At 49.1% G+C, this 22,259-nt stretch overlaps 1 protein-coding gene across 1 annotated transcript; it reads right to left on the reverse strand.

Moving 5' to 3' along the window:
• Positions 1–11,228: 11,228 nt before the first annotated feature.
• On the reverse strand, positions 11,229–16,077 carry ALDH1B1 (aldehyde dehydrogenase 1 family member B1). Its single transcript, XM_077756070.1, has 2 exons — positions 16,038–16,077; positions 11,229–13,822 (listed from the first exon to the last, which is right to left on the reverse strand). Exon 2 carries the CDS (start codon positions 13,810–13,812, stop codon positions 12,253–12,255), a length of 1,560 nt encoding a protein of 519 aa, XP_077612196.1. The 5' UTR covers positions 13,813–13,822; positions 16,038–16,077; the 3' UTR covers positions 11,229–12,252.
• Positions 16,078–22,259: the final 6,182 nt, after the last annotated feature.

Below are 22,259 nucleotides of genomic sequence, written 5' to 3' on the forward strand. Positions count from 1 at the left end.
TGGAGCAGTGTACGTGTTCTAAGTCATTTACGGTAGTTATACACCTGTGTCACAAGAGATTGAGATGCCTTATAAGACGCATGACAACAAAGAAGAAAAACATGTAAATCGGGGAGGGAATACCAAACAGGAGTAGGAGCATGTTACAGCTAGCAGGTAGCATCTCCAGGGAGGTCAACACCATACCACTCCGGGCTTCCCTCCTGGCATGCCAAGTCGGGAGCTGTGAACATTGTGGGTGTCAATAGGTGGGAAAGACCAGTTGTTGTTTTTCTGAAGCTGAACAGAACATTTCCTTCCAGTCCTGGAGAGGGCACAGAGAGAGCAGACATTGTCATCGTGACAGCACCCATGGGAAAACATGCCCGCAGAGGAGGCCGTGTGTCTGTCCCCAGGTTCTACCTGGGGAAGAACAGCGGTTCGTGCTTAGCCGTGTGTCTCCAGGAGAATCTGCATCTCCCCCGGCCCCAGGGCTCTTCGTCCCCGCAGTCTGCCGGGTGAGAGCTGGGCTTGCGTTAGTCCCCTGCCCACAGGCAGACTGTGAACCTGGGAAACAAGCTCCCAAAGTAGCGAGCGTCTGCTGCGTTGCCCCCAGGGCCCGCTGGGGCACAGCCACCAACGTTTATGTCTTGCTCACATTCCTTGTCATGGCTGCGGTTGGTTGGCTGTGGCTCTGTTCCGTGTATCATATCAGGACCCAGCTGGAGGAGCAGCCCCGGTGTGGCCTGGGTCCGTTCTTTGTGGCAGAGGGGATGAGCGAGAGACTGAGCCCGGTACACAGTCCCATTTAAACTTCTGTTCAGATGTGGCGGGTGTCATATCTGCTTAAGAGCAGCCAGGCCCAGCATCAGCGGGGTAGGGGATGCTGCTGCCATCCCAGGAAGCCAGGGCAGGGATGCTGGCTTTTGCTGCAGCTGTAATGCATGGTCTTTCCTATTGAGCCACTACGGTTGCATACCTTCTGTGTACAAGGCCTTACATCAGGTCTGTAGGGAGGCACAGAAAAACAAAACAAGGAACAGCATTAAGCGAGAAGGGGTACAGTGTTAAGGAAGTGAGGGGCGTGTGAGGACAGAGAAGCTGCTTAGGACTGGGGAAAAACAAAGGAGGATGTCACTGAGGAAGTGGCGTTAGAGTTGAAGGATGGTGGATGAAGTCGTTTGCACTTCTGGAAACAGGGAGGAAAATATAAGGTGGGAAATGGTCAAGTAGGAATTCAGGTAGGAGATGGTTCTTAAAGTTGCCCTCTTGATTCTATGTTTTTTATGTATATGTATTGTTTTATGTTCTCATATATGTATCACATATCAGGACTTTTTTCCTGCACACACGTGTACATATATGTGTGTCTATATATATATTTCATGTTTAAATGTGTACACAATTTTTAAGTATATATGTATTTAAAAAACAATGAAATTAGGCTATGAATTCAGTCTATTATAGATGAGTTTTCAAAAGAGAGCCACAAAGAACCATGGAATTTTAAGAATATGCCATGACCCAGTTCTTCAGTTCCCCCTACAATATGCAGTACTGGCCAGCTCTTGCTTGCATACCTCCAGTGGTGTGGAGCTCACTACCATCAGACTTCTATTTTTGGATTTCCTGGTAGCTGAAAGTTCTTTCTTGTATTAAACTGCATTCTGTCTCTCTGAAATGTCCATCCAGTGATCCCACTTGTACTTCTTGGACACCCCCAAGGCCCTTCTGCTCCCCACCAGCACCACCCCTTGCCAGGAAGATATAAGATTAAATTGTTTCCCCCACCTTCCATTTACCATACAGTTGATTGTGGCAGAGCAATCAACTTCTTTTCTCTCACCCTTTTCTCTCTTTCCTTCTAGGGTCTTAGAAACATTGATGACAGGATGTTGGAAAAGTCAAGTCATGGATCCTTTTTTTCCCCCCTTGAAGAGTTGGAGAAACTGTAGATGACCCCTTTTGTATGTTTTTAAAAATTAGATGCAAACTAGATTCGTATGCAGATGTAGTTTTTAGCAGGGCAAGTTTCCACCAGACTGCATGTGGCTTTTTTATACTTTTGAAATGCACTGCTCTGTGAGAATTCTTTTTTAACTCCCTCCCAGGGAAGGTCACCTGGTGGCGTATTTGTAATTCTAAAGGGGCTGGAACAAGGCCTGTGTGGCCTTGCGCCTTTACCTCATTTGTCTGTGACTGATTAGCAAAGCTCTGTGACTTAGTGTGTGTTTTGGGAGGAGGGAGAGAGTCCCACCTCCATCCTCTGCCTCCTCTCTGACTTGCTGTGTGACCTGGAGAGTCCCCTCCCCATTCTGGGCCTTTGTCTCTTGACCTGGGAGTGCGGCATTTGGACTAGATGTTACCTGTGTCCCTTAGAGCCCTGCCATCCCAGAGTAAGATGACCCTGTGGAAAAAATACAGAAGTGTAGTCTTGGCATTACTTTTCAGAACACCTCAAAACAGCTGCCATTGCTGCATACCAGGGTGGGTGTGGAGCTGGCTGCAGCTTTTCCATTCCTGCCCTTTTCCCACCTTAAAGAGATGGAGTTCTAGGGGCACCTGGGTGGCTCAGTCAGTTAAGTGTCCGACTTCGGCTCAGGTCATGATCTCACGGTTCGTGGGTTCGGGCCCTGCGTCAGGCTCTGTGCTGACAACTAGCTCAGAGCCTAGAGCCTGCTTCAGATTCTGTGTCTCCCTCTCTCTCTGACCCTCCCCTGCTCACGCTGTCTCTCTCTCTCTCTCTCTCTCAGAAATAAATAAAAATTTTAAAAAACAAGAGAGAGAGATGGAGTTCTAGATGGGACAGTTTACCAGGCTCAGGAGCCCCTTTGCTGGGTGCTTGGGGACCAAGATGTCCCTTTATCAACAAGCCCAGCATTCTCTAACCAGGTAAGCAGTAGACACCTGGTTTCTGGACATCAAACTGAAGAAATGGGGTCAAATGCTTCTTCCTCTGAGCTGTGAGATTAGAGTGTTAGTAGAATACATTTTACTTAGAGATGTTTTGACCTCACCGAGGAATTAGGCCTTCTTCCTTTCTGTTCTGTTCTTTCATTTCTTAACATTCTTTCTTTTCCTTTCTTTCCTTCCTTTTCTTCTTTTTTCTTTTTTAATGTTTATTTTTGAGAGAGAGAATGCACAGTGCAAGTTGGGGAGGGGCAGAGAGAGAGGGAGACACAGAATCTGAAGCAGGCTCCATGCTCTGAGCTGTCAGCACACAGCCCAACACTGGGCTTGAACTCACAAACCACGAGATCATGACCTGAGCTGAAGTCAGAAGCTCAACTGACTAAGCCACCCAGGTGCCCCTCTTTTCTTTTCTTTCAGTGAGACAAGTATTTATCTAAGTGAAAAAATAGATTCCCCTGGGTGACTAAAATTTTTTTAATGTTTTTTTTTTTATTTTTGAGAGAGAGACAGAGTGTGAGTCAGGGAGGGGCAGAGAGAGAGAGAGGGAGACACAGAGCTCTAGGCTCTGAGCTGTCAGTACACAGCCCGACGCGGGGCCTGAACCCATGAACCGTGAGATCTTAACCTGAGCTGAAGTCAGATGCTTAAGTGACTGAGCCACCCAGGTGCCCCTAAAATTATTTTAAGTCAGAACTGGGATCTCACTTGTGTCTCATCCTTAAAGTTCATGAAACGCTTTTCTGTCTGTGGCCACTTCACAACTCCAGCACATCAGGCAGGGTGAGCATGGATGTCCCTCCCACTTTGCAGATGAAGAAACCAGGCTCCGATACGGAGGCGTTTGCCCAAGGTCCGAGGGCCTCTGGGAAGGATCAGAACTCAGGGCACCTGGCCCCCCCGACACCCTTTCTATACCATGGTGCTGCTTCTCAGGATAATCTCATGGCTGTGCAAAGGAAGGGGCTTCAGGGACTCTCCTCCAGGTCCCTCTCAGCTTTTACAGCACACTCACATGCCACTCCCCCTGGGCGTCACATTCTAGAATCCTTTTTGGAATTGCATTTTCTGCCTTTGAGCCTGGCCGTTCCGTATCTGAAATATTGGGGTGGCATCACCCTGATGTACTACATGGCAGGAGCTTTGGCCTGAGAATCCAGAAACATGAGGTCCATTTGGGGATTCATCCTTGGCTTGCTGCCTGACTCAAAGCAAGTCCTCTTGACTTTCCAGACCTCTATTTCCTCATTTGAATAAGAAGGCAAGGAAACTAGATGGGTAGTTTGCAAACTTTAAAACATTGGAACCCCTTTCTTGGAATAAAATCAGAGTTGAAACTGATTAACTGGAAGCTGTGCTTGTGTGTTGGAAGGTGGGGCTGCAGGGGGCCTGCTCACATCCCCCCCTACTCGGCACCCCTACCCCCTTCCCGCCCCACCGCAGGGTTTCTGTACTCAAGATCTGCAGCTGAGTCTCTGTGATTTGCATAGTTGGGAAAAGACTTGGTAAGGCACTTGCAGCAAAACTGTCATAAGTAGGGATGCTGTGGCCCTGGAGAAGGTACTAGAACATCATGCATCTGCTGATAAGCATGTCCGGCAGAACCCATTGACTCACCTCACATTTGCTGGGTCACAGCTGGAGAGCTGGGTCTAGATGCAGAGAGCGGGGCAGACGGGGCGCTTGGGTGGCAGAGCTGGACAGCAAAACCACAGGGGGCTGGGTTAGCGTCGTAATGATGTGCAAAATAATAATAATAATAATGCACTGTCTGAAATTTTCACCAAAACTGAAAAGGCAGATTAACAGGATTGTTCCAGTAGGAGACCCCTCCCGGGCTGGAAAGAATGTGTGCTGTTGCTGTGGCCGTTCAGAAACATGGTGCCGCCAGGAACTGGGTTTTCTACCATATTTTCATAAATGTGCTGAGATCACATGGCCCCTGCACCTGAAAATAAATGATTTTAGGGACAGTGTTTGTAATCTGTTTGTCCTGGGAGCACTGCTGTGGTTGGCGCAGGTCCCACTGATATGTCTCTACCAGCGCTGACACATCTTGTCCCTTTCTCGCCCACATCAGCTGCTTCAGTCCCAATCCTTCCCCTCACACCTGGGTTCTCATCACAACCCCACCTGGACAGCTTGCTCACAATTTTTAACCCATCCTAATCACCTCCTGCCGGATCTTCTAACTCCCCCAGAGCTTATGTCTCCTGCTGGGTACACATCCTAGCATTTCATTCATTCAGCTTAGCCATGCCCTCTGTCATCTCCCACCTGCATACAGGGTGGTGGTTTCCAGAGGCCAGAAGGGTGTGGACACCGGCACTATGAGGTGGGTGGGACCTGGGCCCTCGGGCGAGACTCTGGTGGGGAAGGGTGGGATGAGGTTGTGTCCTGCCAGGCAGCACAAGGTGTCTGCTTTGTGAACACAGCGGGGGTGGGGGTGGGGGCGGAGATCAGAGAAGACTTCCTGGAAAAGGAGGCATTGGAGCTGCGGATTGGAGTGGGTAAGGGGGATTCTGGGCCCCAGAAATAGCATGCGAAAGGAGCAGGGTGGCTTGTGAAGGGGAGCAGTGAGCTGTGGTGGTTGCCTGGAGCTATGGTGGCAGGTGTGGAGAGCAGTCTTAGGCCACACCCCTAAAGGCCACCAAGGCTTAAGGGAGACCTTTCGAAAGCCAATGTTCAATCCCAAAACCTAACCACTTCCCACCTTACTCAAAAAAGTCCAATTTTTAGTAAAAATGGATTTTTCTTCAGACTTAATGGTAAAATTAATTCTACATCTTTAAAACAACATTGCCCTCCCCTTTCCCCCAGGGATGGATGACACAAGAAAAATTAATAAGAAGGAGCAAATCAATTGACAGTGAACAGTCCCCTCTAATGAATTTCCTCATTCCCAGCCTTTGTCAGGGCCTCCTGAACGTTAAATCAGAGAATGATTATTATGTGATATTTTAATTAATTAAAGGGAGCTAAAGTGGCCTGGCGTCTGTAGCTGAATAATGAATTCAGAACGTGGGAGCCCGTCACCCAGGACAGAGCGGATAGCAGTGGCTGTCCATGCTTGGCTCAGTGGGGCTGACTCTGTCTCCTGGAGTGTGAACTTTACAGTCAGGGCTCCCGCTGAGTTTAGCCGCAACTGCAGCAGGCGCTGACGGGTGTAGGCGGGCAGAAGGCAGAGCAATCTGTGTCCCCTTTCACTATGGCTGTTTCCTCATGCCTGAGTCTCCCTCAAGGGAGTGGCTGGTTGTCGAGGGAAGAGGAAAAATCACTGGGAGGGATGGTGTGCAGAAGCTTCTCTTCCCTCCACTCATAAACCCACACACCACACACATTTGCAGACCACCAGCCTTGCTCAGGGCTGAGGGGCTGCTGGCGCTCACAGCCCCCAGAGTCGCTGGTGGCCCCGAGCCCCAACCTGTCCCTGTGCTGCTGGACGTGCCACAGTTCTCCCTCAGGTAGAATGGGCATTAGCTGTGGAGTTGAAGACTTAGAAGCAAGGTCAAGCTGTGCCGCAGTCTATAGGTCTGGGTCCCTTCCTCTGCTCTCAGAGCCTGCCTGAGGGAGTGCACTGTTCACTCTGGAGGGGATGCTGAGGGCTGGGTGCCCGGTGGCAGCAGGACAGGGAGGCAGGTCAGACGTGCCGGCNGTCAGACCCATTTCACTATATGTTAGCAAAAAAGAGCTGGCACAGAACAAAACTCAATGAAGGGTGGGCATTATGAGCTCAAAGGGGCCAGAGATGGCTGATTAAGATGGTCAGAGAAAGCATCCTGGAGGAGATGGGCCCTCCGTAGGGCTCTGAGAAAATGGGGTGGATTTAGGGAGGAAAGAAGAAAGGCGGAAGTGCATGAGCAAGGCTGGAAGGTGGGGAGCCCATGAGGGGATTAAACTCTAAAAATATCTTGGTGAGAAACATCTCATACACCTGCATGGAGGTTACCACGTGTGTTAGAGCAGGGACGAGCTGTCCGCTGAAAGCTGGGGAGCTCTCCTCAGTGTAAAAATGTCCCTGTAACTACATTTCCCAGCCTTCCCCGGCACCTTGGTTGGGTCAGGTCATTTTGGCCAGTGGACTGAATGGAAGCAATGTGTTCCATGCTGGGGCCGGGGCTTTAAAGAAGTAGGTGGGCCTTTTCCACACTTTTGTCCCCATCTACCAGCTGACACAGAGGTCTCTGAGGCCCCACGCAGTTTTGGGTCTGTGGACCCCTAGGGATTCTATAGATGGATTCATGGGGTCTGTGAGCCCCTTGAAAGTGTGCAGGATTTTTAAATTTTTTCTTAATGTTTATTTGTTTTTGAGAGAGAGGAAAGGAGAAAGAGATGGAGGGAGAAAGAGAGAGAGTAGGGGAGGGGCAGAGAGAGAGGAAGACAGAGAATTCAAAGCAGGCTTGGCACTGTCAGCACAAAGTCTGATATGGGGCTCGAACTCATGAACCGGGAGATCATGACCTGAGCCGAAGTCAGATGCTCAACCAACTGAGCCACACCCCAAAATTGTGCAGAACTTCGTGTGGATGGGCACGGGTGCAGTTTTTTCTAGTAGCTTTCATTAGCTTTTCAGAATACATAACATTAAAATGGTTAAGAATCATTGTTGACGGTGGAGCCACAAGATGGAAGGAATCTGTAACCTCTGAATCTCCTTTTGGGAAATAAGCACCATTAACTAGACACCTGCATTAGATTATTAAAGAAATTAACCATCGTTATTCATTAACCATTGGTTAGTTGCTTAACCAGGATTAAGTAAGAAATAAACAGTTGCTGTGTTGACCCCCTCAAACTTGGGGGTTTGTTGTGGTACTAAAGTTAGGCTGGGACACGTGGGAAGAGTATGTAGCTGGGGGCCTGTACTTCAGGCCACGCTCCGGCACCACGGAGCCCCATGGTCTTGGACTGGTTACTCGGTCCACCCCTCTACCTGAGTGGGGAGGCCAGAGGCTCTCCAAGACCCTCATCATGTGCCTCCTTGCTTTCCTCCCAAGGTCTTCCAATTCTAGGATTGATGTCTAGATCCCTGGGGCTTGAGGAGTTAAGTGGTACTCTCCATCTACAGCAGTCTGGCTTTGGCCCCTACCCCCCCTGCACAAACTGCCCTTTTCAAGCCTCCTGCCCCAAGCTGGGGCTTCAGCCAGGTCACACTTCTCTGTCCTCTTACCTGACCTCTTGGAAGCACTTGACTCTGCCGAGGGCTCCCTCCCTTTACAAACTCCCACCTTCCTTGGCTTCTTGGCTCCTCCCTCTCAGGTCTTCCTCCTGCATCTCAGCTGCTTCTCCTTAGTACCCTTTATGGAATTCTCATTCTCCCCTCACGCTTGATGTTGGCATTATCAGGATCAGGGTATCTTTGTTTTTCCAGCAATCTGTTGTCAACATGGCAGCTCCAGTGATCCTTTTAAAACAGGTCAGATCATGTCCCTGCTCTGTTCAAAAACCTCTGGTAGCTCCTTCATCATCTAGAGTAAAGGCCCCAATTGGCACAGTGACCTTCAAAGCTCTATTTGCCCTTACCCCAGACCCTCTACTTCTCTATCTCCATCTCTAGCCTTTGCTTGCACCACTCTGGCTCCTTGCTCCCAGCCTCAGGGCCTTTGCACCTGCCATTTCCATACCTCTTACAGTCCTTTGTCTTCTCTTCAGTGAAACCATCTCTGAGCACCTTATTGAAAACTATAATTGCTACTCACCCCACCCCCATGTCTCCTAGTCTCCTTCCCAAGCTAGACTCTTCTCCATAGTAACCTTATCTACTTGACAGACTAAATGTTTCACTTGTTTTACTTGTGGTCAGCCTCCCCCATCAGGAAAAACGTCCAGGAATGGTATTTAGCTCCCTACTGTGTTCCCGGCACCTGGATTAGTAGTTCCTAACACATGGGCAGCACTGAATACAATGTGTTGAATAAACAAATAAATAAATGAACTCACTCTCTTGTCCCCAGATCTGCTCCTGCAGCTAAGTTCCCTTTCATAATGCTAGCACTATTGCCACTTGGTCCCCAGCTGGGAGCATGGGTCACCCTAACTTCACTCTCCTCTTGCAGCAATCTGTCACCACACCCAGAAGAACACCTGTGGGCTGCCAGGATCTGCCACCCATCCTCACACCTGGCTCAGGTCACATCACTTTGGCAGTGGCAGTAGCGTCCAGCTCCAGGTCGACCCCTCAACCCATCATCTCACTGAAGCATAACCTGCTTTAGAAACTAAAATATGATCGTATCACTTTCCTTGGGAAACCTTCATGGCTTCCCATCGCTGGACAGCATGTGAACTTCCTTTAGGGCCTACAGCCCCTTCATAATCCAGCCCCTGCCCCCTCCCAGGCTTTTCTTCCCAGGCTTTTCCTTCCCTCATACCATTCCTCACGCCCTCCATTCTGTCTCACAAACCCCAGGCCCTTCTCCCAGGGGCATTCTTCCTGTGTCTGCCTCGTTACCTCCTTCTCATCCAGCAGATCTTCTGCCCCTCCCTTGGGGCTCTCCCTTGGGGCTGAGTGGAGCGCAGTAGATTCAGGACACCTGAGTTTGAATCCTGGCTCCACTTACTAGCTGAATACCTCTGGGCCTCCACATTTATTTAGCAAGTGGAATGCTAATAATAAGTACCTTGCGGGTGGTTAGAAGCATTAAATGAGATCACATATTATTATTATAGGTGCCTTATACGTATTGTGTCGGCTTCATGTTATTTCTTTCTTTCCAACCTGCCTAGCACTGGCACCGGAGCCTTTTTCCCCCCAGTCAGTGAATGATATGAGCAAATTAACTAACAAGGTGACCACCAGAGGTCGGCCTCACTCCCAGAATAGAGTCAACCCAAACTAGTGTTCTTAAAAGGCCTAGGGTCTGGGATCCGTGATCTGATCAGGGGTAGCCCTGGTGGACCCAGCAGAGAAGCAGTGTATTTGACCTTGTTCAACAGCATTGCTATTGGCTCTTGAGGCTTCAAGGTGTGATAGACACTGGCCCCCGTTCTGGCCCCTAGTGTATGCCTGAGACAATGGGTGCAAATGAGCTGCAGGCTAAACCTCTCAGTGTCCACCTCCTCATCTAAAAAGGGGGTCAGCCTACTGCCTCTTTTACGGGATTGTGAGGCTTCAGTGGCGTGTGAAGACAATTGGCAAAGATCGTGCTCCACAGAGGAGGTGTTTGGTGCAAGTTTGTTGCATGGGCAGTGGCTCAGAGTTGCAACATCTAGGGCCAAGTGAAATCCTGCCCTTAAGGCTGCCCAGTTCAACCTCCTGCTCACGCCTCCCGCAATCAGAGCAATGCCAGAGGACAGAGGGGTGGTGGCGGCTCGGCTGACTGGGAATCTGACCTATCTGACTCCTCAGTCTCAGAATTTCAGGAATCGGAAATGAGAGACCTATTAGATTGTCTTTTCACAGTCCCACCCACACTGGGACACCCTCTAACAGTCCCTCTTGGTTTAGAGGTAGAGAACAAATGAGGAACCGAGTTGAAAACGTCGGGATACTATGGAGAGGGGCACTTGTGGGGATGAACACTGGGTGTTATATGGAAACCAACTTGACAATAAACTATTTGTAAAAAAAAAAAAAAAAGGAGACCTCCACTCCCCAGCCACCCGCTCCCTCCCACCTCCCCCTCCAATGGCCTCCAAGGGAATTAGGTAAAAGGTGTGCTTTGCAGGGGGAGTCAGGGTCACCCCAGCCTTAGATAAATGGTGCAGAAAGTAGGCCCTAGGAAGGAGAGAAGAGGGGTCTGTTTGGGCCTCAGGAAGCAGTTTCAGGCCCACGCCTAAAGACCTGGGACAAAATCATCTTGAAAACAGGACACTGAAGAGATGACCAAGGTTGTGCATTCATAAGACTGAGTGCACCAGGAAGTATGGGGATTCGTGAGCAACTCGTAGCAATTCGTGGTCTAGAAAGATGCAAGATGAGAAGAGAGAGGATCAGCACTGGTTCTGTACCGTGGCCTGGCTGACTTGGAATTTCTCCCTTCAGATGGGGAATGAGGTTGGAAGACTAACAATAAATACACTGCACTCTGAGGTATGAGATTCTGAAAACCCCTGGTATGTCAGAATGGCCCTGATGCTGGGCTCTGCTTGAGGGGTGTTGTGTTTGGGACTTGCTCTAGGCAGGAGGCAGGGCTTTCCTCTGTGGACCTTAAAGTTGCACTTTCTCACTCAACCAAGAGAAAAAAAATGCAACTAGAAATATTCGGGAGGGGACTTTTGCATCCAGCTGGGGGTTGAGTGGATGACTTATCTGGGTCCCTTCCATCCCCACGACTCTAAAATGTTCAGTTATAAGAGAATATTGATACAAAATTCATTTGCAAATGGAATTACGAGTATTTTTTTAATTTTTAATTGAAATTAATTCACATATCATAAAATTCACCCTTTATGTGAATCACTGTGCAGTTCAGCACTTTTTAGTATGTTCACAAAGTTGTACAACTATCACTACTATCCCTTCAGAACCCTTCAAAACCTCCCCAAAAGAAATCCTAGACCCATTGGCAGTTACTCCCCATTCTCTCCTCCCCCCATACCTGGCAACCACGAATGTACTTTCTGTCTCTGGATTTGCCTGTTCTGGACATCTTGTATAAATGGAATCATACAATATGTGATGGCCTTGTATGTCTGGCTTCTTCCACTCGGCGTATGTTTTCAAGGTCCATCCACGTAGCAAGTGTCAGTACTTCATTCCTTTTTACGGCTGAGTAGTACAAGGAATATTCCATGGAAACATTTCATTTATCCACTCACTCACTAGCTGATGGACACTTGGGTTGTTTACTTAAAGGAATGGTTATATCAATGCATTTGTTGCCCACTTCTTCCCTCAAATGAAGGAAAATCGGTAGCAAAATGTAGGGTAAGCAAGAGAAAACAGTCTGGCAACTGGTACTTTAAAAAAGGAAACGCATCCTTGATTTTTAGGTTAAGTCACTGAAAAATGGGGCCAAGATCTGGCACCCACCTAGTTTGAAACTCCTAACGCCTTCCCATCCTATGTCTAAGCCATCAGGTTAATCCACTGGGAAGTTCTTGGATCCGAAGGAAGAACGAAAAGCCACTGTCCAGTGATTTTTAATCTATTTTCTAGACTCTCAAGATTTCATGGACATAACTCAGGGCCACCAAGGGGGCTGGGCTGAGGGGCAGGTGGAGAGAACTCTGAACCCAGTCCCCAACCCTGCTTTCACTAGAGCAGCTCTCATTTCAACTGCTTTATTTGGTGAGCTTCTCTCAAAGAATTCATCTGGAACTAATAAAGTGGGGTCTGGGGCTAAAAAACGAGTTGGCAACCGCTGGTCTAGGTGATTATGGAATCCCTGGACTGGAGGAAGGTCTCTGTGGTGGCCATTCTTACGAGTTCTTCTGAGGAATCTTGATGGTAACCGTCTTCACCTCTGTGTAGGCCTTAAGCCCATCCTCCCCCAGCTCCCTCCCGTTGCCAGATTCCTTAAACCCTCCGAATGGCGTGTGGCAGGTGACAATGTTGTAGGTGTTTACCCACACTGTGCCAGCCTGGAGCGCCTGTGTGAAGTACATGGCCTTGTCCAGGTCCTGTGTGAACACTGCGGCAGCCAAGCCATACCTGGTGTTGTTGGCTCTCTCGATCACCTCCTCGGTCTTCTTGAATTTAAACAGGGGCTGCACAGGCCCGAAGATCTCCTCTCTGGCAATCCTCATGTCATCCTGCACACCACCAAAGACCGTGGGCTTGATGAAGAAACCGCGCTCCCCCAGACGCTCCCCGCCGCAGAGAAGTTTTGCCCCCTCCTTCTGGCCAAGCTGGATATAGCTCAGGATTCGCTCGAACTGCTCCTTGTCCACCTGGGGCCCCTGCTGAGTGTCCAGATCAAAGGGGTTCCCGACTCTTCTCTGCTTGGCCTTCTCCACGGTTCTCTCGAGAAACTCATCATAGATGGATTCTTCCACGAAGGTCCGGGAGCCCGCACAGCAGCACTGGCCCATGTTGAAGAACAGGGCTTCGTGACACTGCTCCACGGCATGGTCCAGGTCAGCGTCGGCCAGCACGATGCTGGGGCTCTTCCCACCCAGCTCCAGGGTGACTCTCTTCAGGTTGGAATCGCCGGCCGCCTTCTGGATCAGGTGGCCCACCTCAGTGGAGCCGGTGAAGGCAACTTTGTCGATATCCATGTGCTGGGCGATGGCCGCTCCTGCCGTCGGGCCGTAGCCAGTGATGATGTTCACCACCCCGGGGGGAAAGCCTGCCTCTTTAATGAGGGAGGCCAAGTACAGAGCAGAAAGAGGGGTCTGCTCTGCTACCTTCATGACCACAGTGTTGCCCGTGGCAAGCGCGGGGGCGAGCTTCCAGCCCTGCATGACCAAGGGGAAGTTCCATGGGATTATCTGGCCGCAGACACCAACAGGCTCGTGCCGGGTGAAGCAGAAATGCTCACCATCCATGGGGATGGTCTTGCCGTGCCACTTGTCGGCCCAGCCGGCGAAGTACCGGTATACTTTGATGACCTCATCCAGGTCCAAGACGTAAGACTCCTGGAAAGGCTTCCCATTGTCCAAGGTCTCCAGTGAGGCCAGGTAGACACGATCTCGCTCCACAAGGTCAGCCAGGCGGTTCAGCAGCCGGCCCCGTTCGGAGGCGTCCATCCGGCGCCATGGAGACCCCAGGCGGAAGGCCTCCCGGGCCGCTTTCACGGCCCGATCCACATCAGCCCGGTCCCCTTCAGCCACCTGGCCAATGACCTCTCCCGTGGTGGGGTTTACTGTCGGGAAGGTCTTCTTGCTGGCTGCATCTTGCCACTCGTTGTTGATGAAGAGCTGGTTGTAGCGGATGTCTGGATTCGGGATGGGGCTCGGGAGCGCCGCTGCCGAAGAGTACGGGGCGGTCCTGCCACGGAGGCAGAGCAGCCGGGCCACGGGCACCAGGCAGCGCAGCATGCTCACTAGTCTGGAGGGGGATGGGGAGAACCAGAGTGAACGGGTGAGAGGGGCCAAAGTGGTCCCCCAAAGGCACCAGCTAAGATGTTCAAAGCTGCTAGCATAAAGGGGTGCCACTTCTAAAAACATGGATTGTAAGTTGTACAGAAGCCCTAAAGAACTCTCTGGGCCATCTTCCTCATGTCCCATCTATCCCCCAGCTCAGTCCCTCACCTCTTTTGGGTCTTAGGTCAAACATCACCTGCTCTGCAAGGCCTTCCCTGACTACCCTTTGCAAAATTTACAAAAGTGCAACTTTTCTCACCGCCAGCACTCTGTCCCCCATCCAGTGCCTTATTTCTCCCCATCTGACACATCAAATAGTATATTTACACACTCACATGTTTATTGTCTGCCTCTCTCCAATAAAACATCAGCTCTAAGAAGGCAGAGATTTTTTTCCTTGCTTTGCTGTGTCCCTGATGCCTTGGAGTATGTTTGCTACAGAGCAGCTGTTCAACAACTAGTTATTTAGTGACATACATCAAAATCTCCACAAAGACTGCTCACAACTTGATCTAATAATGGAGTAGAAACCAAAGGGACTAAAAGACAGAGTTATTCTCTGAAACAGGGGCTTGCCTCTGTGCCTCAGTTTCCTCTTCTGTGAAAGGCCTCATGGGGCTACACTGAACAAGGCTGTGCACACGGCAATCCTCTGCCCCAGTGTATCAGAGCTAGCCACAGACAGTGGCCTGGCCAGGCCCGGGGCAAAGGTCTCAGCTTCCCCGGAGTGCAACCAGCCTGGCAGCAGCTGGGAAGAAGGGCCTGTTTATTCTTGCCTACAACTCTGAAAACAGTGCATTTTATTAAAGCAACTAAAGGGGTGGCCGCATGGCTCAGTCGGTTAAGCAGCCGACTCTTGATTTCAGCTCAGATCATGATCTCACAGTTCGTGAGTTCGAGCCCCTCATGGGGCTCTGCACTGCCAGCACAGAGCCTACTTGGCATTCTCTCTCTGCCCCTTCCCTGCTTGTGCTTGTTCTCTCTCTCTCTCTCTCAAAGTAAATAAACATAAAAACATTTTTAAAACCAACTATAAAATTTAATCAGTATACAAAATTTATTCAATGAAATTTAAATGGTGTATAAAACTTCTAGGTTCCCTGAAACAGTTACTCTTTAGCCAGGACATCAATCCCTTCACCTTCTCTGTCTCATCATCAATCCCTTCACCTTCTCTGTCTCACGTGAGTCTTGACCCACCCAGCAGCCAAAAGGAATTGCACCTGCTTTCTCCACCCCCACCCCTGCATGGCTCACCCTCTGTCACTGGGCATCCTGGAAAGCAAAGCCCCAGCCAGGTCCCCCAGTGCCCTCCCTGGGAGGATGGTTGAGCCAGCAGACCTGTAAGAGGTACACTCAGGTTCCATCCTGTTCAGGATGTTGAGACAGAAGAAACTTTGGGTCCAACAGACCTGGGTCTGAGGAGGGAGGGATCCCAGGGGAGGGGTAACCAATCCAGAGGTTGGGGAGTGGAGGGACTACACAGGTGAGAGAGATAATCATAGGCCAAGGCTGGCAAGTCTTTCATGAGGACCCAAGGCTGTTCCTCCTCTAGGGGCTTAAATAAATAGGGTCTGTGCTTGGAGCTTCCACTTGCATAAAATAAGATCACTGCTCACGGCACACCACACTTTACAGTTTGCAGGTCATTTTCTTAGCAGGTAAGTCACTGAGACTCCCAGGAACCCCTGGGGTGATCTGGGCAGATAATGGCCCCCGTTCTGGAAGAAGGCTGGGGATCAGAGAGGCACAGGGACTCACCAAGGGCACACAGCAAGTAAGAGTAGGAATCTCGGCCAGGATTCCCATAGCCCCAGCTTTGTGTTTCCCCCCGACTGGATGCAATTTCTTACAGTTCTTGGTATCAGTGCCCACTGTGCCAAGGGTCAGCCGCCCTTCTGGATCACCCAGCACGAGGTGGCATCAACTTCACCTCTTCTGCCAGGAGGCAGCGTCTGTCACAGCCTCTAGGCTCTTAGAGCCTGTCACAGTCAGTGGGCTCTAAGCTGGAGTGGACTGGATGCGCCAGAGCTATGATTAGCTAAGGGGCGGGGGCAAAGTTTGCAGGGGTCTGGGTCCTCCTCCGGGCCCCATTAGGAATCACCCCGTGTCCTGGGTGCAGGCACACGCTTGGAAGCTGCAGCCTGCCCTCGGGACTGAGGGAGAAAGGTGCTAATTACCTGCAGCAGGCTGGGGTCCGGTGCAGCTTCCAACTCTCCCAGGTCTAGTCCAGCCTCCCGCCGCTAGCTCAACGCCACCCCGCTTCTGCGCAGAGACTCAGTCTCTACCCCAAGCCGCGAGGCTCCACCTGCGTCCTGGGGAGGCGGTCTGTGGCCCGGGGGCAAGGCCGTTCCTCCCTCGAGGCGCGGGCGGTCCGGGCTGGAACGGCCAGGAGTGGGGAGGGCAGCGCTCCCCACTTCCCGGGTCCTAGCCACCGCCTTCCCGACCCCGCGTCACACAGCACGCAAGAGCGCCCTCGTCGCTTGGCGGCTCAAAACTGCGGTTCTAGGTTCTAAGGAGCTCGTTTGGAAGCGGAAACAAAGACCCAGAGTGGGGCATGCCTTCTCCAAGTGACAGTGATCACGCTGATTACATTTTGCATATTCTCTCCCACAAGGTGCACCTAGTTAGGTCCTCATCCTGGAACCTCTCCTTAACCTCTTCTGTGCCNCACAGTGATCACGCTGATTACATTTTGCATATTCTCCCACAAGGTGCACCTAGTTAGGTCCTCATCCTGGAACCTCTCCTTAACCTCTTCTGTGCCTCCCCTCTCTCTGTCCTCCACCTTCCTCGCTCTTCCCTGTGCGTTTAAGATTTTATCTGGATGCATTTTAAAAGTGCATTTTTTTTTTGCCCCAGGACAAAAAGGATATAGGCACAATGTAGAAAAGCTTGCAAAACACAGAAAAGGAGAAAGACTTTAAAATACCTTCAATCCAGTTTTTCTATCAATTTCTGAGAAAAATGTTAAAATTTGTGACCATTGTGGATCTAGTTCTTCTTTTAATTCCATCAGTCTCTGCTTCGTGTATTAGGTACATATATATTTATGATTATTTTGACTTATGTACTGAGCTTACATCATTATAAAGTTATAGTTTTGATCTCTAGGGGAAAAAAATATCTTCAATCCTTTCACTCAAAAGTTGCCGTTTATCTTGCCCGTATCTTTTCCTCTATATTTTTCAAAATTTCATTTAATAAAAAGGAAATTTGGGGTGACCTCTATTTTGCTGCCTGCCTTTTCTCTCTCTCTCTTTTTTTTACTTAGTGATTTATTATTAACCTTTTCTCATGTCACATTAATTAAAAAGTAACATCACCGTCTCCAAAGCGAGCACCGAATTCCATGGTAGGGTATACTGCTGATGGACACTCAGATTGTGTGCGTTTTGTTGTTGCCGTAAAGCGTACTAAGCACACATCTCTGACTCGCTCCACCTCTGCTGTGCCTGCCTTCTGGTTGGAGAGAGTGGGAAGCTAAGAGGTCATTCCCACCCTTGTGTGCAGCTTGTATCCTGGAGTGCGGTTCTGGCTGCTTCTGATTAGTAGTACCCCTGACACCTGCGGAAGGTAGAGGGTGTTCTCCTGCCCCTTTGGGGGCAGGAGATTGTGAAGGCAGGTTGTGAAGATTTTCTGCATTAGTGTTCCTCCTGGGTATGGGGTGGCAGATGTGGCTGTGGCTTCTAGACTCCTACTACCTGCTCTTTGAATCATGGCTGCAGGGGTATGTCTGGAGCTAAATAGCTCTGGAGGTGGCCTCAGGAAGGAGACAGATGAGCCTTGTCTATCTGTGTTCTGGGAATCTGCCCTGAAGGACTCCCAGCGTCTCCCTTCAGCCCCTCCAACAATTCTATCAGCACCTGATTCTCTGTATTAAATCCCTACCTCTGCACATATTTAGCGCTCACATTTTCCTGCTTAACCCTGGCTGATTCACATAATTCTTTCCTTAAGCTACACCTCTGTGGAATCTTCTGTTACCATGTCATCCTTAGGATGTTTACAGCCCTTGCTGCAAAATGTAGTTCTTCACTAAAAGCAGTGCATCTTGCGTCTTGCCACAGCTGTGTTCATGTCCTCCTTTGGTTCTTCCAGGAAGCATGTAGCCCCTTCCAAAGGCCCCTCTGCATCTCCCACAGCACATGGCCAACCTAGCACGTCTTGGGCGCTTGGCATTTCATGATGGACTGACTCAATGATTATTTGGTCAATTAACAGCCTCATCGGTAGAGGCAGTGAGTCCATAACAAATGGAGTATCAGTTTTCATGACAGCTTGGGAAGCTGTGGCCAGAAGCCAGCTGGCAGACAGGAAGTGGTCCCACAGAGAGAGGTTGAAGGCTGTGTCCTGTGAGGAACAGCTAAAGGAACTGGGGTGTCCACACTTTAGAACTCACAGGACATGTTTGTGCCCTCTAAATTTCCAAAGGACAAAAGCAGACGTCTGCAGGGTCCTAGAAGGCAGAGCCAGACCAGTGAGGGGAAGTTATGGGGGGCAGAGGAAGTACTTCCTCACAAAGCAGAGCTGGCTAAGGAGGGATAGAGGGTCCGCTTTGAGAAAGGCAGTGAGTCCCCCATCACTGGAGGAGTACAAGGAGGGATAGACAACCATTTGGCAAAATCCGGTGGAGAGGAGTACCAAATAAGGACTGAACAAGACAAGTGGCTTCCAAACTAAGCTGTGCATCAGAATTGCTTAAAAAGTGTCAAAAACAAAACAAAACAAAACACCACAATCTCTCTGGATCTTACCTTCAGAGATTCTAAATTATTAGATGTTGATGAGACCTAGGAATTATTTTTAAGCTCTCTGTACGCAACTCTATTTGGGAAGCACCGACCTAAGTGGTCTTTGGAGATTCTATGATTCCACCGTGGATGGTTTTCAGAAAGAAATCCAGCAAATGCTTTGTTTGTACGTAAATTCCATTCAGCTCGCCCACCCTTGACATTTCATAAGCTACGGCTGTCACCAGAACTCACAAAAGTGGTCCTGTTGCAAATTATTTGTAAATGCAGCCAAAAAATTTAAAAAATAAAAACCTTCCACAATGCCTGACATTTATAGTTTGGAGAAAAGGATAAATGTGTCATGGCTCAGGGTAAAGTGCATAAATTACGTTTGCAGAGAGTTGACTATTGTTCAGGAATGTTTTGGATTCAGCTTTTTAATTGGCAAAAAAAGATCCAGGCCTCTATAACGGATGTTGGGCCTGGAGCCACTGTGAGTATTTGTTCTAAAAGGATTGAAGAAGAAATAGTGAGATAACACAAGCCACAGCCAGGTCATTGTCAGTAAGGAATGTCACTCGGGGATGTGTTTACACTGGTCTGGTGGGGAAAGAGAAGCTATTTCTATCCTTTGGCGTTTTGGAACCTTATATGTCTAGGGAGTTACTAGGGAAGGTTCCTGGCTCTGAGACAGTGAACAGATCAGACAGATTGCAAACAAAACGACATGTGAGCTGCACTGGGCATTTATTCTGCACTGAGCACAACAGGTGTCTCCATTCTCTTCATTTGAACTAGTGATGGAAGACTGGGTCAAGACAGAGGGAGTTTCAGGGAAGGAAAATTTAAAAATAAAAATGCATGTAAAAGCAAACCAAAATACACCATTTCCCCTCTCCTTTTCCCCTGAGGAAATCTCAATACTCTGTGAAGTTTACTCTGTGTGAACATAAGCAAAGTCTGAATATTGTCAAACCAACTGTGCCCTGAGTATTGACCGTAAACTTGATTTACCTTCCACCCGCCTGCCTTCCTTCCTGTTTCCTTCCCTCTGCACCTCAGTTTATAGTTAAGCAAACCAAGACCCAGAAAGGTAAAGGGACTTGCCCAAGGACACACAGGAGATGCATGGTCTGAGTTCATGCTAAATCCTGGCTCTCACACAAGCATACAAATAACAACGGCAGGGAAGCGAAGCATGTGGCAGTGCATGGCAACTGCAATTAAGGGTCTTGAGGGAGAGAGATTATCCTGGATGAGGTGAGTGGGCAGAATGTCATCACAAGCGTCCTTATCAGAGGGGCACCAGAATGTCAATATCACAGGAGATGTGTTACCAGAGGCAGAGGAAGGAGTCACACAGCCACAAGCCAAAGAATGCAAGTAGCTGGAAAAGGCAAGGGAACAATTTTCCCCAGTGTCTCCAGAAGGAACACAGCTCTGCCAACACCTCAATTTTAGCCCAGTGACACTCATTTCTGACTTCTGAGCCCCCAGAACTATAAGATAGTAAGTTTCTGTTGTTTTAAGTCACGAGGTTTGTGATCATTTATAACAACTAACAAACGGAAAACGAATAGTCATTTTATAGCCCTTGTAGGCATTTGAGTTCATGGCCTCTAGCTAAGCACGAGCAGGCTTGGTGGTCAACAGCCTTCCACTCTGCAGACGCCATAATTACGAGCAAGGGACATTGTTTCTATTGTTCACCCAGCATTCCTTTGCTCTAAAAAGGGACCCTCTCCTGCCTCCACCCCAATCATACTTTTGAATCAGAACTGCCCATCAAAGCATTCTCCATATTCTGGGGACCTTGTTCATCCTGTTAACTATAAATGCCTTATATTCTGCATTTCTAACAAGGTGCCTGGTGATACCCATGCTGCTAGTGCCAAGACCAGGCTTCAGATAGAGGGTAGAGGGTGAGATCTGAAGGACGAGCAGCGGCAGACTAAATGAAGAGGCAGGTGAAAGTTGCAAGTGAAAGAGACAGGCTTATGCCCAGGCCTTGCGTGGGAAGGGCCAAGTGCATTCAGGGAACTGGGAGAAGACAAGGTAAGAAGAGAAGAAAGGGGTAAATAGCTCTGGAAGAGGCTAGAGATGTGGGCAGGGGCCAGGCCCTGCAGGGTTCTGGAGGCCCAGGTAAGATCTCTGACTCCTAAGCCAGACACTGTGGATAAATCTAACATGGTCCCACCCTGGAGGAACTCAGAGGACAGTGGGAGGGCCTGACCCAACAACACTAATGCAATACACTACCACATACCTGTAGCAGAGAGTAGCACCCAGCTCTGTGCAAGGAGAGGAGGGGGCCCTGAGATCCCCCTGCCTGCGACATCTTGGAAGATGACTTCTCAGCTGAGCCCCATACCAGTTAGAACTAGTTCAGACATGTATCATTAAACAAGTGGTTCTCAACTCTGGCTGCATGGTAGGTAGCATCACCTGGACAGCTTTTTACAACATCGATACCTGAGCAATGCTTTTGATTCCTGGTCAGAATCCCTTGGTGTGGAACCGGGTTGTCTGATCTTTATTGTTGTTGTTTTTTTTGTATTGTTTTGTTTTTAAGCTCCTCTACTGATTCCAATATGTAGCTACATTTGTGAACTCCTCATGTAAGAGCAAACCCAAAATGAATGTGGCTTTGGGGTGCCTGGGTGGCTCAGTTGGTTAAGTGTCTGACTCTTGATTTCAACTCAGGGCATGATCTCATGGTTCATAGATTTGAGACCTGCATCCGGCTCTGAGCTGACAGTATGGAGCCTGCTTGGGATTCTCTCTCCCTCCCTCCCTCTCTCTCTCTGCTCTCTCTTTCTCTCTCTCAAAATAAAGAAATAAACTTTAAAAAAAAGTGCAGAGACAGGCTGTCCAGAGTGGAGTGGAGCTCTGCTTTGTCTTCATTTCTAGGTCAGAGAATCCTATTAGAGTCTTGAGGAAGAAGGAGGTGAGTTGACATGATCCAGTTTGCAATTTGAGAAGATGATTCTGGTTGTAGTGCATGCCTCCTCTAGTCTCCTAGGGGGAGAGATGATTCCTAGTTATGTTACCACAAACAGCAGGTGTTGATAATGTCTTAAGCTAGCTGCTAATGGGCACAGGGGGGTCATTATACTCTATTCTGTATATACTTAAACTGGTTCATAATAAAAAGGGGACAAAAATAAAAACAAAACAAAAGGATTATGTTACCAAATCCATAAAAGGTGTCCTCCTAGTTCAAAGGCTCTGTGATGTATCTGTCCCTTTGTGGCCCTCATGATTGGGCCCGGTGGGTCCATGTCTTTATCTAAATGCACAGTTAATTACAGGACAGCAGTTACAGAACGATGCATGTTAGTGCAAAGGGCATGGGCTGGGTGTCAGATCCCGGGTCCCAGTCTCTGCTCCAGCCTCTGTGTGACCCTGAGCAACTTCTTTCCCTCGCCCTCAGTTTTCCCCATTGTGAAAGGAGGAACCATGAGATACAGAAAAGGGTGATTAAAGGATCAGGCCCTGAGAAAGTTACGATAAGGCTGTTAAATAATGTTCACTGTTAGCAGAGTCCTTGGACCACAAACTTTGGCCCCACACACATGTTATTTGTGCAACTACCGTTGCCTTTCCCATTCTGTTATCGTTACTGGTTATGGGCAGTAATGAGGCAACGACCAAAGTACAAAGTGT

This window comes from Crocuta crocuta, unplaced genomic scaffold, assembly GCF_008692635.1.
Source record: "Crocuta crocuta isolate KB4526 unplaced genomic scaffold, BGI_CrCroc_1.0 scaffold431, whole genome shotgun sequence".
NCBI classification, from domain to species: Eukaryota; Metazoa; Chordata; class Mammalia; order Carnivora; family Hyaenidae; genus Crocuta; species Crocuta crocuta.

What these genes read in the sequence shown, in the direction of transcription:
- ALDH1B1 (XM_077756070.1), bottom strand. Translation starts at nt 13,812, where the DNA reads ATGCTGCGCTGCCTGGTGCCCGTGGCCCGGCTGCTCTGCCTCCGTGGC.